The sequence below is a fragment of the Equus caballus genome, chromosome 20, assembly GCF_041296265.1.
Source record: "Equus caballus isolate H_3958 breed thoroughbred chromosome 20, TB-T2T, whole genome shotgun sequence".
Classification (NCBI taxonomy): domain Eukaryota; kingdom Metazoa; phylum Chordata; class Mammalia; order Perissodactyla; family Equidae; genus Equus; species Equus caballus.
In genome coordinates, this window is record NC_091703.1 from 34,799,668 (window position 1) to 34,814,064 (window position 14,397).

At 55.1% G+C, this 14,397-nt stretch overlaps 4 protein-coding genes across 8 annotated transcripts; 2 read left to right on the forward strand and 2 right to left on the reverse strand.

The window, feature by feature from the left end:
- Positions 1-555: 555 nt before the first annotated feature.
- LY6G6D (lymphocyte antigen 6 family member G6D) lies at positions 556-2,411 on the forward strand. Its single transcript, XM_005603741.4, has 3 exons — positions 556-654; positions 752-883; positions 2,079-2,411. Exons 1-3 carry the CDS (start codon positions 600-602, stop codon positions 2,303-2,305), a joined length of 414 nt encoding a protein of 137 aa, XP_005603798.1. The 5' UTR covers positions 556-599; the 3' UTR covers positions 2,306-2,411.
- Positions 2,412-3,162: 751 nt separating this feature from the next.
- Positions 3,163-6,601, reverse strand: LY6G6C (lymphocyte antigen 6 family member G6C). Its single transcript, XM_023624628.2, has 4 exons — positions 6,441-6,601; positions 5,809-5,925; positions 4,326-4,436; positions 3,163-3,853 (listed from the first exon to the last, which is right to left on the reverse strand). The coding sequence occupies exons 2-4, from the start codon at positions 5,858-5,860 to the stop codon at positions 3,642-3,644; spliced, it is 375 nt and encodes a 124-aa protein (XP_023480396.1). The 5' UTR covers positions 5,861-5,925; positions 6,441-6,601; the 3' UTR covers positions 3,163-3,641.
- MPIG6B (megakaryocyte and platelet inhibitory receptor G6b) lies at positions 4,757-10,515 on the forward strand. Of its 2 annotated transcripts, XM_023624629.2 has the most exons (8): positions 4,757-5,462; positions 6,139-6,271; positions 7,239-7,301; positions 7,505-7,858; positions 8,007-8,115; positions 8,483-8,522; positions 8,630-8,737; positions 8,863-10,515. In XM_023624629.2, exons 3-8 carry the CDS (start codon positions 7,241-7,243, stop codon positions 8,965-8,967), a joined length of 777 nt encoding a protein of 258 aa, XP_023480397.1. In that variant the 5' UTR covers positions 4,757-5,462; positions 6,139-6,271; positions 7,239-7,240; the 3' UTR covers positions 8,968-10,515. The 2 variants fall into 2 exon arrangements, with proteins under 2 accessions (XP_023480397.1, XP_070101423.1); XM_070245322.1 differs by lacking the exons at positions 4,757-5,462; positions 6,139-6,271 and having other exon boundaries at positions 7,179-7,858.
- Positions 10,516-10,843: 328 nt separating this feature from the next.
- On the reverse strand, positions 10,844-14,183 carry DDAH2 (DDAH family member 2, ADMA-independent). 4 transcript variants are annotated; one of them, XM_023624626.2, is made up of 8 exons: positions 13,929-14,145; positions 13,227-13,541; positions 12,728-13,086; positions 12,511-12,610; positions 12,310-12,383; positions 12,029-12,148; positions 11,350-11,499; positions 10,844-11,163 (listed from the first exon to the last, which is right to left on the reverse strand). In XM_023624626.2, exons 3-8 carry the CDS (start codon positions 13,022-13,024, stop codon positions 11,047-11,049), a joined length of 858 nt encoding a protein of 285 aa, XP_023480394.1. In that variant the 5' UTR covers positions 13,025-13,086; positions 13,227-13,541; positions 13,929-14,145; the 3' UTR covers positions 10,844-11,046. The 4 variants fall into 4 exon arrangements, with proteins under 4 accessions (XP_023480394.1, XP_023480393.1, XP_023480392.1 ...); XM_023624625.2 differs by having other exon boundaries at positions 12,728-13,090; positions 13,929-14,132; XM_023624624.2 differs by lacking the exon at positions 13,227-13,541 and having other exon boundaries at positions 12,728-13,090; positions 13,929-14,183.
- Positions 14,184-14,397: the final 214 nt, after the last annotated feature.

The following is a 14,397-nucleotide window of genomic DNA, read 5'->3' on the forward strand; positions in this document are numbered from 1 at the left end:
ACTACACAGCAGTATTAGAAACAGAACATTTTAAATAGGTTCATTTGAAAATAAAAATAAAAATAATAAACCTATTACATGTTAACAAAACATAATTTTGTGAAAAATAACTTCTTCCCCAACAACACAGTGAGAAGAGTGGTACTGATTTACATTTTGGGGAATCTATTTATTGTCAAGCTTAGTAGAAGATGGCTGGTATTTCATACCTGCTTCTGCATTCAGTCTGTTGGGATATGTTTTTTTGGTTGAAGTATATGAAGAAACTCCGGCCTCACACAGATATATAGTTGGACAAGGAAGATCGTTGAGGACCCTCTGAAAGGGTCTTAGGGACCCCCAGGAGTTCTGGGGTCACAGTTTTAGAATCGCTGCTGAGAAGAGGAATCTGGGGACTCCAGAGGATGCTGAGAGCTCTCTCTCCCCTGGGGGCCCCTCCCTGTCCCCACTGGGGCCCCTCGCTGCCCGCTGGGGGAGACTCTTTCTTCCCTTTTTATTGCCCTATAAAGCCCAAGGCAAGGGGGATATAAGGCTGGCAGAGCTGGGCCAGGGAGGGGGGCGGGTGGGAGGGAGAGGCGCTACTGACACAGGCAGACACAATGAAGCCCCTCCTTGTCGGGATGCTGCTTGGCACCCTGCTGGGGACTGCCATGGGTAAGGAGGCAGCTCAGGCGGCTCTTGCACAGGCTTGTCCCCCTCTGCCAGCTGGCTCCCCGAGAGCCCAGGTCCAGCGTCTTCTCTCTTCTGCCAGGAAACCGCATGCGGTGCTATGACTGTGGTGGAGGCCCCAGCAGTTCCTGCAAAGAGACGGTGACCACCTGTGGTGAGGGCGAACGCTGTGGCTTCCTGGAGCGCAAACCCCGGAACAAGCCATCTGGAAACCGTGAGTCCTCAGTTTTCCCTCTTCCCCTAGCCCTTCCCTGCTTCCAGAACCTTCCAGGCTCATTCTGGCTCTGGGCAGATGGTGCCGCTGTCAGAGTAGAGCAGTCTGTAGCCCCTTCTGGCTCCTGGCACCAAGCCTTTCAGGAGCCGGCTGTCTGTGTGGTCCCCCTTCCCTCCCCTTCTTCTCCAGAATCTCATGGGCCATTCACTCACAAATAGTGGGAAAGGCTCTGTCTTGAAGGCAGGGACCAAAATATTAAATCAAACTTCAACTTCCAGGCATCAGCTAAGGACCAGGGAAATATGTGTGTATGTTTTAATTTTTAATTTTGAAATAATTTTACATTGACAGAAAAGTTGCAAAAATAGTACAGAGTTCCTATATATCCTCCACCCAGCTTCCTCTAGTGTTAACATCATACAAAACCATAGCACAATTATCAAAATCAGAAAATAACATTGGGCGGCCGGCCTGGTGGCACAGCGGTTACGTGCGCATGTTCTGCTTTGGTGGCCCGGGGTTCACTGGTTCGAGTCCCAGGTGCCGACATGGCACCGCTTGGCAGGCTATGCTGTGGCAGGCATCCCACATATAAAATGGAGGAAGATGGGCACGGATGTTAGCTCAGGGCCAGGCTTCCTCAGCAAAAAAAAAGAGAAGAGGATTGGCAGATGTTAGCTCAGGGCTAGTCTTCCTCAAAAAAAAAAAAAAGAAAAGAACATTGGTACAATATACCAACTAATCTACAGATCTTATTCAATTTAGCCAGTTGTTCCACTTACGTCCTTTTACTGGTCCAGGACCCAAACCAGGATCCCATGTCTTCTTAGTCCCCTCCTATCTGTGACAGTTCTGTCTTTCTTTGTCTTCCATGACCTTGACACTTTTGGAGAATCCTGATAAGTTATTTTGTAGAATGTCCCTCATTTTGGCTTTATCTGATATTTTCTCATGATTAGACTGAGATCATGAGTTTTGGGCAAGAATACCACAGAAATGATGTTGGTCCTTTTCAGTGCATCACATCGGAGGGCTCACAGTGTCAATGTGTTAACTCTGATCACTTGGTTTCAGGGAGGTGTTTTTTGAGGGGGCACAGAATCCCTTTGGGCTGCTTGAAATCACATCCGCTTTGCCCCAGAAGGGAAGTCCTCAAGCCAGGAGTCCAACACCCCAGTCTCATTCTCTCTCTCAGCCTCAGTGACCGTGATTCATCACCATCCAGCCTGCGTGGCAGCCCATCATTGCAATCAAGTGGAAACAGAGTTGGTGGGAGACGTGACTTACACAACCCACAGGGACTGCTGCGTCGGAGACCTGTGCAACAGCGCTGTGGCAGCGAGCTCTGTGGCCCCAGCATGCATCTTGGCCGCAGCAGCCACCGCCCTGGCCTGGCTCGTGCCAGGACTGTGGAGAGGGTAGTAAGAGTAGATAAGGGAAGGGAGCAAGGAAGCAAGAGAATGAAGGAGATCTGAGGCGAGAAGACAAACACTCCTCTGTGAGCCATTAAAATCTATTGACTACTCTAGAGCTGACTGGAAAATTCCATCTATGTTTTGTTGATAGGGGCTGAAGAAGTAATATGGGGGCATCCAGGCTCTGGTTTGGGGGTTATCAAGCATCAGTGGACTTAGTTACATGGCACACTCCTTAACCAACTAAACCCCAAAGGACAGTGGAGAATCCACCCTAAGTGACTCCTGGATCCTGTTGCTAGGGAGAATCTTCCTTAGCAATAAGGATCACTGAGGGGAGCAGGCTCTGGGCTGAGTGGGGGTCACCAGGAATCAATGGGCCTGGTTATCTGGGTTTGTTCCCCTTTCTGCCATTTGTAACTTGGCTCCGAACATGACTAGCTTGAATTGAGAAAGGAAATGTAAGCACTGTAATAGGAGGGTTGCTTGGTGCCTCACTTAGTAACCAGATCAGGGGAGGCCTCTGACTCTAATCTGAGGGACTGAGGCCTGGAAAGAGGGTCCAAGGTCCTATCCCCATGCGACTCTCCTACCCTTTCTGGGGAGCCCTCAAGACAGCCTGCATCTCTTTCATGGCAGTACATCAGAGCTATGGCCTAAATTTGGGATAAGGATTGTTTCTCCAAACACTGGGACCTGTGTGCCACCCCCAGACACTGGAGGGGAGGACAGAGGCCTGAAAAACCTGTTTCTCCATCTGCTTCAGCCCTGCCTCCCAGGGAAACTCCCTGAAGGATTCTTGGGTGAGGGTGGGGGCTGAGAGTGTTACTTCCTGGGAGGGGGCCTCTGACAATAAACATACAATTTATCAGGCACAGACATTTATTATTCAAAATGGAAACGGGAGCATAGGGATGGAGTACAATGGGAGCCAGGATTTGAGGAATAAGCCCTGTACAATGAAGTCATCAGGTCCTTTCTGGGAGCCTTCATTAGGAACAGGATGGAAGCTCCATTTCAGGCCCAGATTCCAATCCCTCTCTGAGTAGGGCACCACAGAGAGCAGGAGGCAAAGTGGGGAGTCCTTCTAGGGGCCAATGGAGGATCTGGAATGGTCTAGGGGGAAATAGGAAGGGACTCAGGAAAAGCAGACTGGAGGGTATGGGGTAGAAGGATGGAGAGGGAGACCACTGTCTAATTAAAGAAATGTGAAGGATCTGGAGAAATTTTTTTTAGTGCAAAGAGAGCTAGGGAGAGACCACTGTGGGAAGTCAGGGGATCCGAGACACAGGGAGAAAGGTTCAGGTGAGGCAGGAGGGAGGGGGGCAGCCATGGAGTGAGCCTCAGTGCAGCAGCCAGAGGCCAAGGCCAGCCAAGGAGGTGAGGACAAGGGCTAGGGCCGGGGTGGGCCGGGGGGCCAGGCTATTGCAGTTGTCCTTGTTGCAGCAGGTGGTGTTATAGGTCAGGCCCAGCTTGTGGCTGGTTTGGTTGAAGGCCTCCCGACAGGGCTCTTCTGGTGTGCCACAGCGAAGGTTGGAGAAAACCCACATCTTACCTGGGGGTAGAAGTGGGTCATTGGGTCAGCCAGGATGGGCACTGAGCATGCCTGTGTCTATCTCCCCAGCCCATGCACCCACCCAGGCTTCCTTCCTTCCCAATTCTGCCCTGGCCCTCACCTTCTTTATCTCTTTTCAGTCTAGTCTTCCTCCTGCACTTCCTTACCCCACCCCCTCACCCCAATTCTGGTCCTATGACTTGCTCACTGTGAGGCCTTGAACCTGTTGCTTTCTCTTTCTAAGGCCATTTTTTCAGTATAATAATAGCACCCACATCACAGGGTTGTCTTGAACATAAATTGAAACAATCCACGTACAAACATAAAATGGTGCCTGGCACATATTATGCTTGGCCAAATATTATCATTGCTGTGATTCTCTGTTCCATCTGTCTTAGCCCCAGTTGGGCCTCAGTCCCAGCCATAGAGTCTCCCATCAGCCCCCTCTCCCCACTAAAGAAGGGGATGTTACCGAGGTACACATTTGTTGTCAGGCATTGTTGTCCTGGTTCCAGGCGGCAGGACTGCCGGTCCACACAGCCCAGCACAGGGACCTTGTAGCAGGAGTGACAGCGAATGTCAGCTGGGAAGACACAAGTCAGGAAGACACAAGGGGTGTCTGACTCACCTGGAGACTAGCCGAGCTGGGGGGTAGGGTGGAGAAGAGCCAATCAAGTATGTGTTCTGACCTGTTTTGTCTGGTAGGGAGAGAGCAGGTGAGTGATGCAGGAAAAGTAGAAGTGGGTGAGGGTGGAGTCATTGTTCTATGAGTGGCCCATACCCTAAATATCTTCCTTCATTCCATTTGGGAATGAGTCAAGAGGGGCAGAACTACCAACAAAAACATGGGGTGGGGGTAGGTGGAATGTAAGAATACTGTGGGGAAAGAATGGAAGAGGGTGGGGGAGAAGATGAAGGAATTCAGAAGAGGTCACAGATGGAGACTTCAAATAGGAAGAAATATTAAAAATAAAAATCATGGAGGTTACAACACTTGCAGAAATGGCTTGGCACTTGAGGCTGCCAAGAAAGGCACCTGTGGTCAGCTTTAGCAATTTACTCTTCACCTCCTGGGGCTGCCGAGAGCATGGGGAGAGGAGCCAGACCTGTATGGAATCCTCTCACCCCAGGAGCTCTCTGACAGAAAGGAATAACATCTGGGAGACAGATCATCAGATTCCGTCTGGGCACCTCACCAAAATGGAGAGGGTGGGTGCAGAAGGTGGCACCCCCCAAATTCCTGCCTCAATTCATTCAAGGTTTGCGCAAGGTTTGGTGAAGGAGGCGTTCAGTCCAAGGGTGGAGGAGTCTGGTAACTGCACTTCAGTGACACCCACTTCACCCTGGGGGTGAGCAGCCCTGGCATTCCCTCTCTAGAAGCCTGGGAAGTCTCCTCGGTTCCCGGGGAGTCCTTCAGAAAGCTTGTGTCCCTATCGGTATGCACCCCAGGGAGGAGGAGGGGGCAACTAGGAAAGGCACTGCTTGAGGGACTGACCACCAAGTCCTTGATGGAGTATATGGGGAGGATTCGGTGCAAAAGAAGCCCCAGGCTGGATGCCTAGTCTTCTGGGAGGACACTCTGCTGAGGAGGAGTGAGAAGAGAAAGCAGGTAAGCTGGATCCTGGAGAATTTTGGAGCGGGGCTGGCAGGGGAACTAAATATTAGGCTTTCTAAGAAGGGGGCACTTTGGAGTGGGGAACAGGGGACCTAGAACCCTGGCAGGTTAGAAGAGGGGGTCTTGGAGGTGGGGCGAAGTCTGAAGGATGGAGTCCTTGAGAAAGGGAGCGAGGACCCTATCACAGGGAGGCCTGGTCCTAGAGGCACAAGAGAGCTGAGCCAGTTGGGGCTGGGGGTGCCTGGGATCCTGAGTCGTGAGTAGTGTAGGGCAGTGGGTGGGGCAGGGTGTAAAAGTCCTGACCAGGTGAACCAGGTCCTTGGGGCCCCCAGGTACTCACCTGAGACCCAGCAGACCAGAGAAGACAGGGAGAGCAGCAGAAGGCCTTTCATGGTGAGGGTCCTGAGAATGGTAGCAAATGCAGCCGCTGATAGAGTAGATTTTCGGAGATCTGGCTCTGAGAGTTGAGCGACCTTTTTGGAATTTATAATCCCAACAGCCCCTCCCTTCCCTGACTCTAGTGGCCCCTCCTTCCCCATTTACACAGGTGTCTGGAGGGAAAGACCAGGGCTGGGGAGGGGCTACTAACGACTGGGTGGGGGAGTGGGGATGGGAGAGAGAGGTGGGGGAAGGCACTAGTGGCCAACTCCATTTGGGTTCTTGATTTCAGGCCAAGACACCCCTCCTGGCTCCCAGCTGACAGTCCTGCCTGCCCAGTCCTCTGAAGAAGCATCACCAATGGCCCTTGTGATGTTGCAGTGGCCTTGGTAGTATCTGCTGCTTCCTGGGAGGTGGACAATGGGGTATGACCTAAGCTGATTGCCAAATTTGGGTCCCGAGGGACACTGGAGGGGCATGTGTGCAGAAACTGAGGATGGAAGGGGCCAAATCAATCTCTATTCAGACCTCACTTGGTCTTCCCAACACCTGCTCAGCCACAGGATGAAGGAGTAGGGTTTGTCATGTCATTACCGGTTTCTGTGATGCTATAGCAGCAGAGGCAAGGGCTAGGGCCCTCTGCTAAGGAGGTGCTGCCTCAGGTTCTCTGAAGGTTCTCTGGCCCTTGTCCTGGCTCCATTTGGGCTTGACCTGGCCTGGGTTGCACCACTCCAGTGAGAGCTGATGAGAAGCTGGATGTGGGGGTGTGCACCTGCTCCAAAGCACCTCCCCAGTCGAAACCAGCCAGTTTGGGTGGGGCACTGTGGGCCAGGAGGGACAGCATGGGCACAGAGAGGTGAGGTAGAAGCTAAAATAAGAATAGAAATAGTAGTAATAATGCGAGCACTTAAATAGCGCTCCTACGCGTCAGCCATTGTTCTATGCCATTTACGTGTATTACTTTATTTAGTTCTCACAAATACTCTATGAGGCAGATGCTTTTATCCCCATTTTACAGATGAGCAAACAGGCTCAGAGAAGTTAAGCAACTCGCCCACAGTATGCACCTAGTAGGTGGTGAAGTCAGAATTTAAACTCAGACAGCCAGACTCCAGGATTCGTGATACTCCAGGCCAATGCTAGGCTACTGGAGTTAAAGCAAGCAGGAGTGAAAGTGCTTGTATAAAGGGCTGAGCACGAGTTTTAAGTGAGCATTGTTTGAGGGCTGGGAGCCAGACGGATCTGGGCCGCTGGTGGCCCCGCCCCCTTCTTATCGGAGCCCCCGACCCGCCGTCCAGTGTCCCCCCCCCACCCTCCCTCGCCCTCCCTCCCCCAGTTTCCCTCCGGTCTCCTCAGCTGATTCACTGTCCTCCTCTCCCCACCACATCCCAGCAATGGCTCTGGTTTTGCAGCTGTTACCGCTGCTGTTGTCAGGGACCCAGGGGGACCCCGTAGGTAAGCCATCCCTGGGAAACTCGGGATGGGCGAGGAAAGACTGAGGCACGGGGAGGGGGCCACCGGGGTGTGGGGGTGGGGATGTGTGGGAAGATCCAGGATGGCGGGAGAGCAGAGGAGAGGAGAGACAGAGAGGAGACAGGAGTGCGCGGTCGTCTTGCCCTGTGTACTTGCCCTAACCACCGCCCCCTGGCCTCCCCTAGTTTCACTGGACGGCCGCCCTGGGGACCGGGTGAATCTCTCTTGCGGAAGGGTCTCGCATCCTGCCCGCTGGGCCTGGGCGCCTAGCTTCCCGGCCTGCAAGGGCCTGTCCAAAGGACGCCGCCCTATCCTGTGGGCCTCGTTGAGCGGGACCCCCACGGTGTCTCCCGTCCAGCCCTTTGCTGGCCGCCTACGTGTCCTGGACTCTGGTATCAGGCGGCTGGAGCTGCTCCTGAGCGCGGGGGACTCGGGCAGCTTTTACTGCAAGGGCCGCGATGGCAACGAGAGCCGTACGGCGCTTCACGTGCTGGGGGACGGGGCCGATTGCAGGGCTCCGGGGCCTACTGGGACCCAAGGTAGGTCGAAGCCTTCGCGCAGAGAGGGTCTTAACAGGGACACATAATCCCGGGAAGGAGCAGGGCCTTGGCTGGGGGTTCCTGAGCGGAGAGCTAACTCTCTCTCCTCGCACCCCTGACCTCGACATCCATCACCACCCCTCCACAGCTCCCCCAGGATCCGTGTATCCCCAGCTCCTGATCCCGCTGCTGCCGCTGCTGGGCGCTGGGCTGGTGCTGGGACTCGGAGCGCTGGGCGTGGTCTGGTGGCGGTGCAGGTGAGCACGAGGGGCGGGGTCTGGCTTAAGGGGTGGTGACCGGAAGTAAGAGGGACAGGACCAGAACCTTCGCAGACAAAACCTATAGGTATCTGGAGCCCTGGGGTGTGGTTTGAAGGAGAATGCGGGAGGTCAGAACTTGGGGGCGAGGCCACAGGTTGGTGGGCGGAGCCTTGGCTAGGGAAGTGAAGCTAGAGGGTGCAGCAGGATCCGAGCGTGGGCGGAACTATCTGTGGGGGTGGAGCCTAAGTTGTTTTGCTGGTCGGAGCCTGTGAGTTCCTGGGTTGTGGTCGACGCGGTCCAAGGCCGAGGACAACAAGCGAGACAAGATTGGTGGCTCTCAAACACTCTTATACGTCCCCTACAGGCGCTGCCCCCTCACCCGCTTGGACCACTACCCAGATTTGGTGAGACTAAGGCGACTCCATCTTCCTTCTCCTACCCTCATATGCCCCACCCCTCAATTCCTAAGTCTGAGCCTTTGCTGGGAGCAAACAAGTTGGTCTTCTCTCAGTCCTTCAGCTCTGTGCCCCCCTACATGGCCCCACTGGTGAAAGCTGACCCCCAGAGGCCAGTAAAGGAGGAGGAGCCTAAGACTGCAGGGGACCTGGATCAGGAGCCGGTAAGGGTTTGGTGATGGGAAGGGGCTGGCCAGAATCCCTGAGGAAAGTGGACCAAAAAAAGAGGCCTGAATCCCCAAGGGAGTCAGACTGCTGAGACGCTCCTGGCTTCCTCCCCACCTTTCAGAGCCTGCTCTACGCAGACCTGGATCCTACGGCCCTCAGGAGGCCCCGCCAGTTCTCCCCAGTGGTCTCCAGTGATGCCTCCACCATTTATGCGGTTGTAGTTTGAAGGGAAGCAGTTACTCCAAACCTCACAAGCTGGGGGCTCCCAGCTCTCCATAACCCTCCTCTCCTTCTTGGCCCCTCACCTGAAAAAGGCACCATGGGATAAAATGAGCACTAGACTGGGAGTCAGGAGACCTGGGTTCCAGGCTCTCTCTGCCCCTGATCTTGCTCCTTTCTTACCTCCATCTCTCCTATAAGTTCCATGTCTCCACCACTGATATCCTCCCTAAACCTGATCAAGGCCTGTCTTCCCATCTTAAGACTCCTAGATCCTAGACAGTTGCCCAATCTCTTCCCTTCCCTCCACAGTCAGGCTCCTTGAACCAAGGGCTTACACTTGTCTCTTCCACTTTCCTCCTCACTCCCCTCCCATTGCTCATCTCTCCATGAAGTGGTCAGTGATGTCCTAATGGCCACACCCAGTAGACATTTTTTAGCATTCATCTGGCTTGGCCTTTGATTACACCCTTCTTTAAGCTGTTTTTCTTTAATGATGGTGTCTTCCTTGTAGACTTCTCTTCCTTGCTCCCTACCCCCACAGTATTCCCCACCATTTTAAGTTTGTCCTTTTCTTTATCTGCCTTCCCCCTCTTCTGGGAAGCTGTCAGCTACAGCCAGTCCTCAGTCCTCACCTCTGCAAATGACACGCAGAACTCTCTCCAGCTCAGATCTCAGTTAAGGGATTTTCAAACTGTCCCTCGGACATCCCTGCCTGGCTGGCCCTAGGCATTTAGCATGCCACAGCATGTCCAGAACCCAACTCAATGTCATCTTCCAAGCCACTCACTTAGTCATCCTCTGCATTGCCTCTTGATCAACAAAGCTGCCCAAGCCAGAAACTGGGAGTCTGCAGATCTCCTTCCTCTCACTCCCACACAAGTCCTGTCTTTCCATTTTAATGTCAGTGTCAAGTCCACAGCCTTCTTCACACCCAGCACCACCATCTGAATGTACTCTCCTCATTTCCTCTTTGGATTACCCATAGCCTCACCTCATCCTCCTACCCTTGCCCTCCTCCTTGAAGCCAGAGGGGTTCTTCCCAAATGCTAATGTGCTCCTGACAGCCTGTATTTCAGAACTGCAGGATTTCTTTCCTTAGCCTTCAGCTCTGAGCCCATGGACCTTGGTTTGGGGTACAAGGTGCTACAGTGCTCTGTCTACTTTCCAGGCTTATCTCTGTCTCTCCACATGCACACAACATTCCAGCCTTGGAGGAATTCTCCCCAGGCTCCAACTATCCCTTTGCCCAGTGCAATTCTTTCTTCCTGGGTTACCCCTTTCCCTCCTCCCCACTACCTTCCTGCCTAATTTTTATTTATCCTCAGGACTCAGTTCAAGCGTAGCCTTCTCTGGGAAGCCACACCCTCTTTGCCCACACTTGCATACATTTTGATGCCCTTCTGTCTCTCATAGCAACAGTGTCCTAGGAATTGTTCCATCACGACCTGTATTTCAATTTGTAAGAAATTTTCATGTACCATGAGTTCCCTGATGTCAGGACACTCACCCTTTTTATATCACCACTAAACCTCCGTAAATGAGTCAATGAAAATGAATGTCCCTGGAAGCGTCATTTATTCCTATCAACTAGGGGTGGGCTGGTAATCTACCAGCCTCTGAATCATCTGACATTTAGATACATTGAGTGAGTGATCCACCCATATTCTCTCTTTGCCCTGTACATGTTCCCCACAATAGAAATTCTGTCCTGTCTATCTTGTGCCCAAGCACCTATGACAGGGCTGGGCCATGAGTCAGTAAGTGCCTAATGAGGTTTTATTGAATGAAAGAGGTCTCTTTCCCACCATGGACCCAAATCTCAGGTTTCAGCCCTGCCCCTATTGCTCTGCCTCAGTAAAAACACCAGCCATGGCCCAGTCTAAAAGGTCAGTTCTGTTTTATTAGATCTGGGGGAAAGGACTGACTCAGTGGCCTCTATCCTTTTTCCCACACTATGCCCTCCCCCCATCTTGGGGCTCTCTCCCCGCCACTACCTATTCACCAGCCTCTATCTAACCCTCCTTCCCCTTTTAGTCCCTATGCTGCCCTCCCCCTGGCCAGCCAGGTCCTGAAGGCCAGGGCCTCAGCTGTGGGGGCGTGTACTGAGCACCAGGCAGAGGGAGCTGAGCCCAGCGCCTGCCTTCTCCAGTTCCGAGCAGGAGACAGGTACCAGGGTGACGTCAGAGAGCTTCTGCAATGCCTGTAGGGAGGACATGGAGTGGGAAGAGGGGAGTAAGACCCCAAGGCCACAGCCAGCTCCCCCTTCTAGCCAGCTCAGAGTAGCCCCATCCAGGCTTCTAGAGAAGGTACCCCTCCTTCCTCCTACTAGGAAGGCCTGAGACTCCTTTCTCTGGTTGTTGGTGGTGGGGCTCCTGCTTTCCCTCACCTCCTGACTGTTGGGCAGGTCCCCACCTCCACGGTGCAGGAGGAAAGGGGGCACACCCGGCAGCCCAGGACGCAGAAAGAGACAGTCAGCAGCAGCATCATCTGGGAGGGTCAGAGAGGCATAGGGGTGATCCGTCAATACTGCCATTGCCTGGGGGAGAGGAAAGAGGAAGCATTCAAGTCTCAGCTTCTCAACTGAGTCTGGCTGCCCTACCACCGCTAAGGGCAGAGGTACATTTGTGGAATAATAATGACAGCAAGCACATAGAGCTTACTGTGTGTTAGGCACTGTTCTAAGCGCATTAGGACCTTTGCTAATTTCCACCCGGGACTCAAATGCAGTTCTTTCCACCTGCAACCCTTTTCTCCCCTTCTCCAGCCCCCACCTGTCAGTCCCATCCATCCTTTAAGTCACAGCTTAGATGCCACCTTTGGGGAGTTTCTTGAAACACGGGGAGACGATGTTAATCACTCCTGTTCTGCAGTCTCCCGGCTCCCTATCTCCCTATAGTAACTTTTTGTTTTCTCGGGTGTTTTCACACTAGATGGACAGCTCCGTGAAGACAGGGGTTCGAGCTAATTTTCTGAGCCTCTCAGCTCCCCGCCTCCACGGCCCGGAGCCACGCCCACTTTTGTTGGCCGCGCTCCAACCTGCCCCCCCAAGCCCCGCCCCTCCTCACCCTGACAGCCTTTTGGGCAGCTTCGCTGCTACCCGCCACCACAGTGCGGGGTCCCCCCATGCCGCAGAGGCCGCGCAGGTGGGAAGGGCTCGAGACCGGCACTGTGGAGACGGCGAAGTCCTAGGGGGAACAAGGGAAAGTATTCAGGGACGCGGGAGGGGCCAGGGGATACCCTCAAACACAGGCTGCTCTCAGCCTCCCCCTCCTCAGCCCCCGCCCCGCCCCTCCGACCCCCATCCCCTCCCCGCTCCCCCAGCCCAGTGCTAGTCCCCGCTCCTCACCCTGAACGTGTCCGCCACGATCTCAGCTCCTCGGTGATTGGTCCACTTGGAAAGGCCTACGAAAAACTCCCGGCCTAAGCCCAGGGAGGCCGCGGAGGTTTGAGGGCGGGAGTGAGTTGGAAACTAGGCCCGAGATGGCCCAGTCTCCTTAACTCTGCTTCCCTGTGCCAAGCCCCAGGGATGCAAGCGCTGCAGCCTCACCGGTGAAGAGAACATCAGTGCCATCCAGCGTCGCGTTCTCGTCCCCCATCTCTACGATTCGGAGCCCCAGGTCCTGGAGGGCTTTGCGGACTCCATCGACCTTAGAGCAGGAGAAGAGGGAGGGGGGCTCAGATATTCCCACCCCCAATTCTTCCCTAAAGCCCCGGACGTCCAGATACTCCTTTCCCTCTACCCCAACTCGCGCCCAGGCGCTCACCTCCGGCCTGCGTGCGGGGCTCCAGGGCCGCGTGATTAGGGCCGTGTCCCCTTGGATCACGGCAGTGTCACCGAGCAGCGGTCCCAGCGGCAGCGACTCTTCAGGAGGCAGTTCTAGCAGCTGCAGCCCCAATCGCTGCCTCAGTTTACCGCCGAGCACCCCGTGCTCCCTCTGAGCTTTGGCCAGGTCCAGAGCCGGGAGGCCAGCCCCTGCACCCTCCCCCGACGCCAGGCTCTCCGGGACCCCCCGGATCAGGGCATGGGAGCAGCGGCCCAGCCCCTCCCCCGGCGTCCCCATCCCATCCACACAGACGCCCCCTCCGGCCGCGCTGATTTCTTAGTTTTCTCTTTTTACTTCACCTGTCTGGGAGAAGAGACAGAAAGGAGGGAGACAGAGAAAGAGACATGCAGAAAAGGGCGTAGCGGGTGGTTAAGAGCGCCCGGGTCTTCCTTCTGCCATCTCTGGGCGCCCCTCCCACTCCGCCCCACCCCCTCCAGACCTTCCTCTGCTGCCGACTCCACTCTACCCCGCATCCTCGCGGGTCTGCTTCTTTAGAGGAAGTCCGAGGAACAAGTCTGGGATCCCTAATCTCCGAAACACCTGTTGCCCCTGCTCGGGGGCTTCATGAGGTCCCTGCCAGGCGCCCCTCTTGGCAGCCGCTAGGATGCGCTCACTCCCCAAAAATGCAGCGGCCCCGCCCCCTTAACCCTCGGCTGCTCGCTGCCATAGAGACCCGATGTGCCGCGAGGGACCCACAGGGGTTATGGGACAGGGGACAGCTCGGGGGAGAGTCGGGGCCTGGGGGATGGAAGTCCTGGACATCCGAACGAGAAAGAGAGAGAGAGGCAAGGAGGGAGGAATTAGAGACTAAAGAGTTAAACATCCTCTCTCCACCCTGGCCGGTCACTCTGCCCTTAGCGCGACCCAGTATAAACCAGACCGACTCCCGGAGGACTGGGAGAGGTCTAAAACGAAATCCGAGAGGCGGGGAAACGGGGGGCGTGGTTCCGGGGAACGGGCGCTACTCGGAGCTCCAGGACCCGGTTCCCGGGTCTCCCGGTCCATCTTCCCAAAGTCCACGCCACTCAGCTCCGCGCCCAAATGTCGACCCCTGCACTCTGTCTGGTGCAGGCATGGGCCCGGCACCCCCAAACTCCGGCCTCTCCACGGTCCAAGTGACACCTCCCACCGCCAGACTCACCTCCAGCGGCCACCCCCACTCCTGCCGCTCTGTGATCTTGGCTGGAGCCCCACCCCCCTGAGGACAGAGTTGGAGAGTCCTAGTCTTTAAGCCTCAGGGACTGGAGCTTTGGCTTTGAGGGGCCCCTGGGTAGGCGATCTCAAGTACTACGGTGGGGCGGGGGCGCGACGGTCTGGCGGCTCCGGGGCATTGTCTAAGCGGGACGGGGCGGGGCTCCTCGAGGTCACGCCCACTCCGCCCGGCTATGCCGCGCCCGCTCCCCCCGGACTGCGTCCCCCTTCTCTGAACTTGGCCCCGCCCCGCGAGCGCTGCCCAGGCCCACCCAGATCAGGCTGGCCCTGGCGGCTGGACTGTAAATGCGACATGGACGAAAAAGCAGCGCTATGGTGGACCGGCACTAAAAATGGCAGCCCCACCACAAGCACCTCTTGTAAATTTCTGGCTTCTGCCCTGAGCTCAACGTCACTGA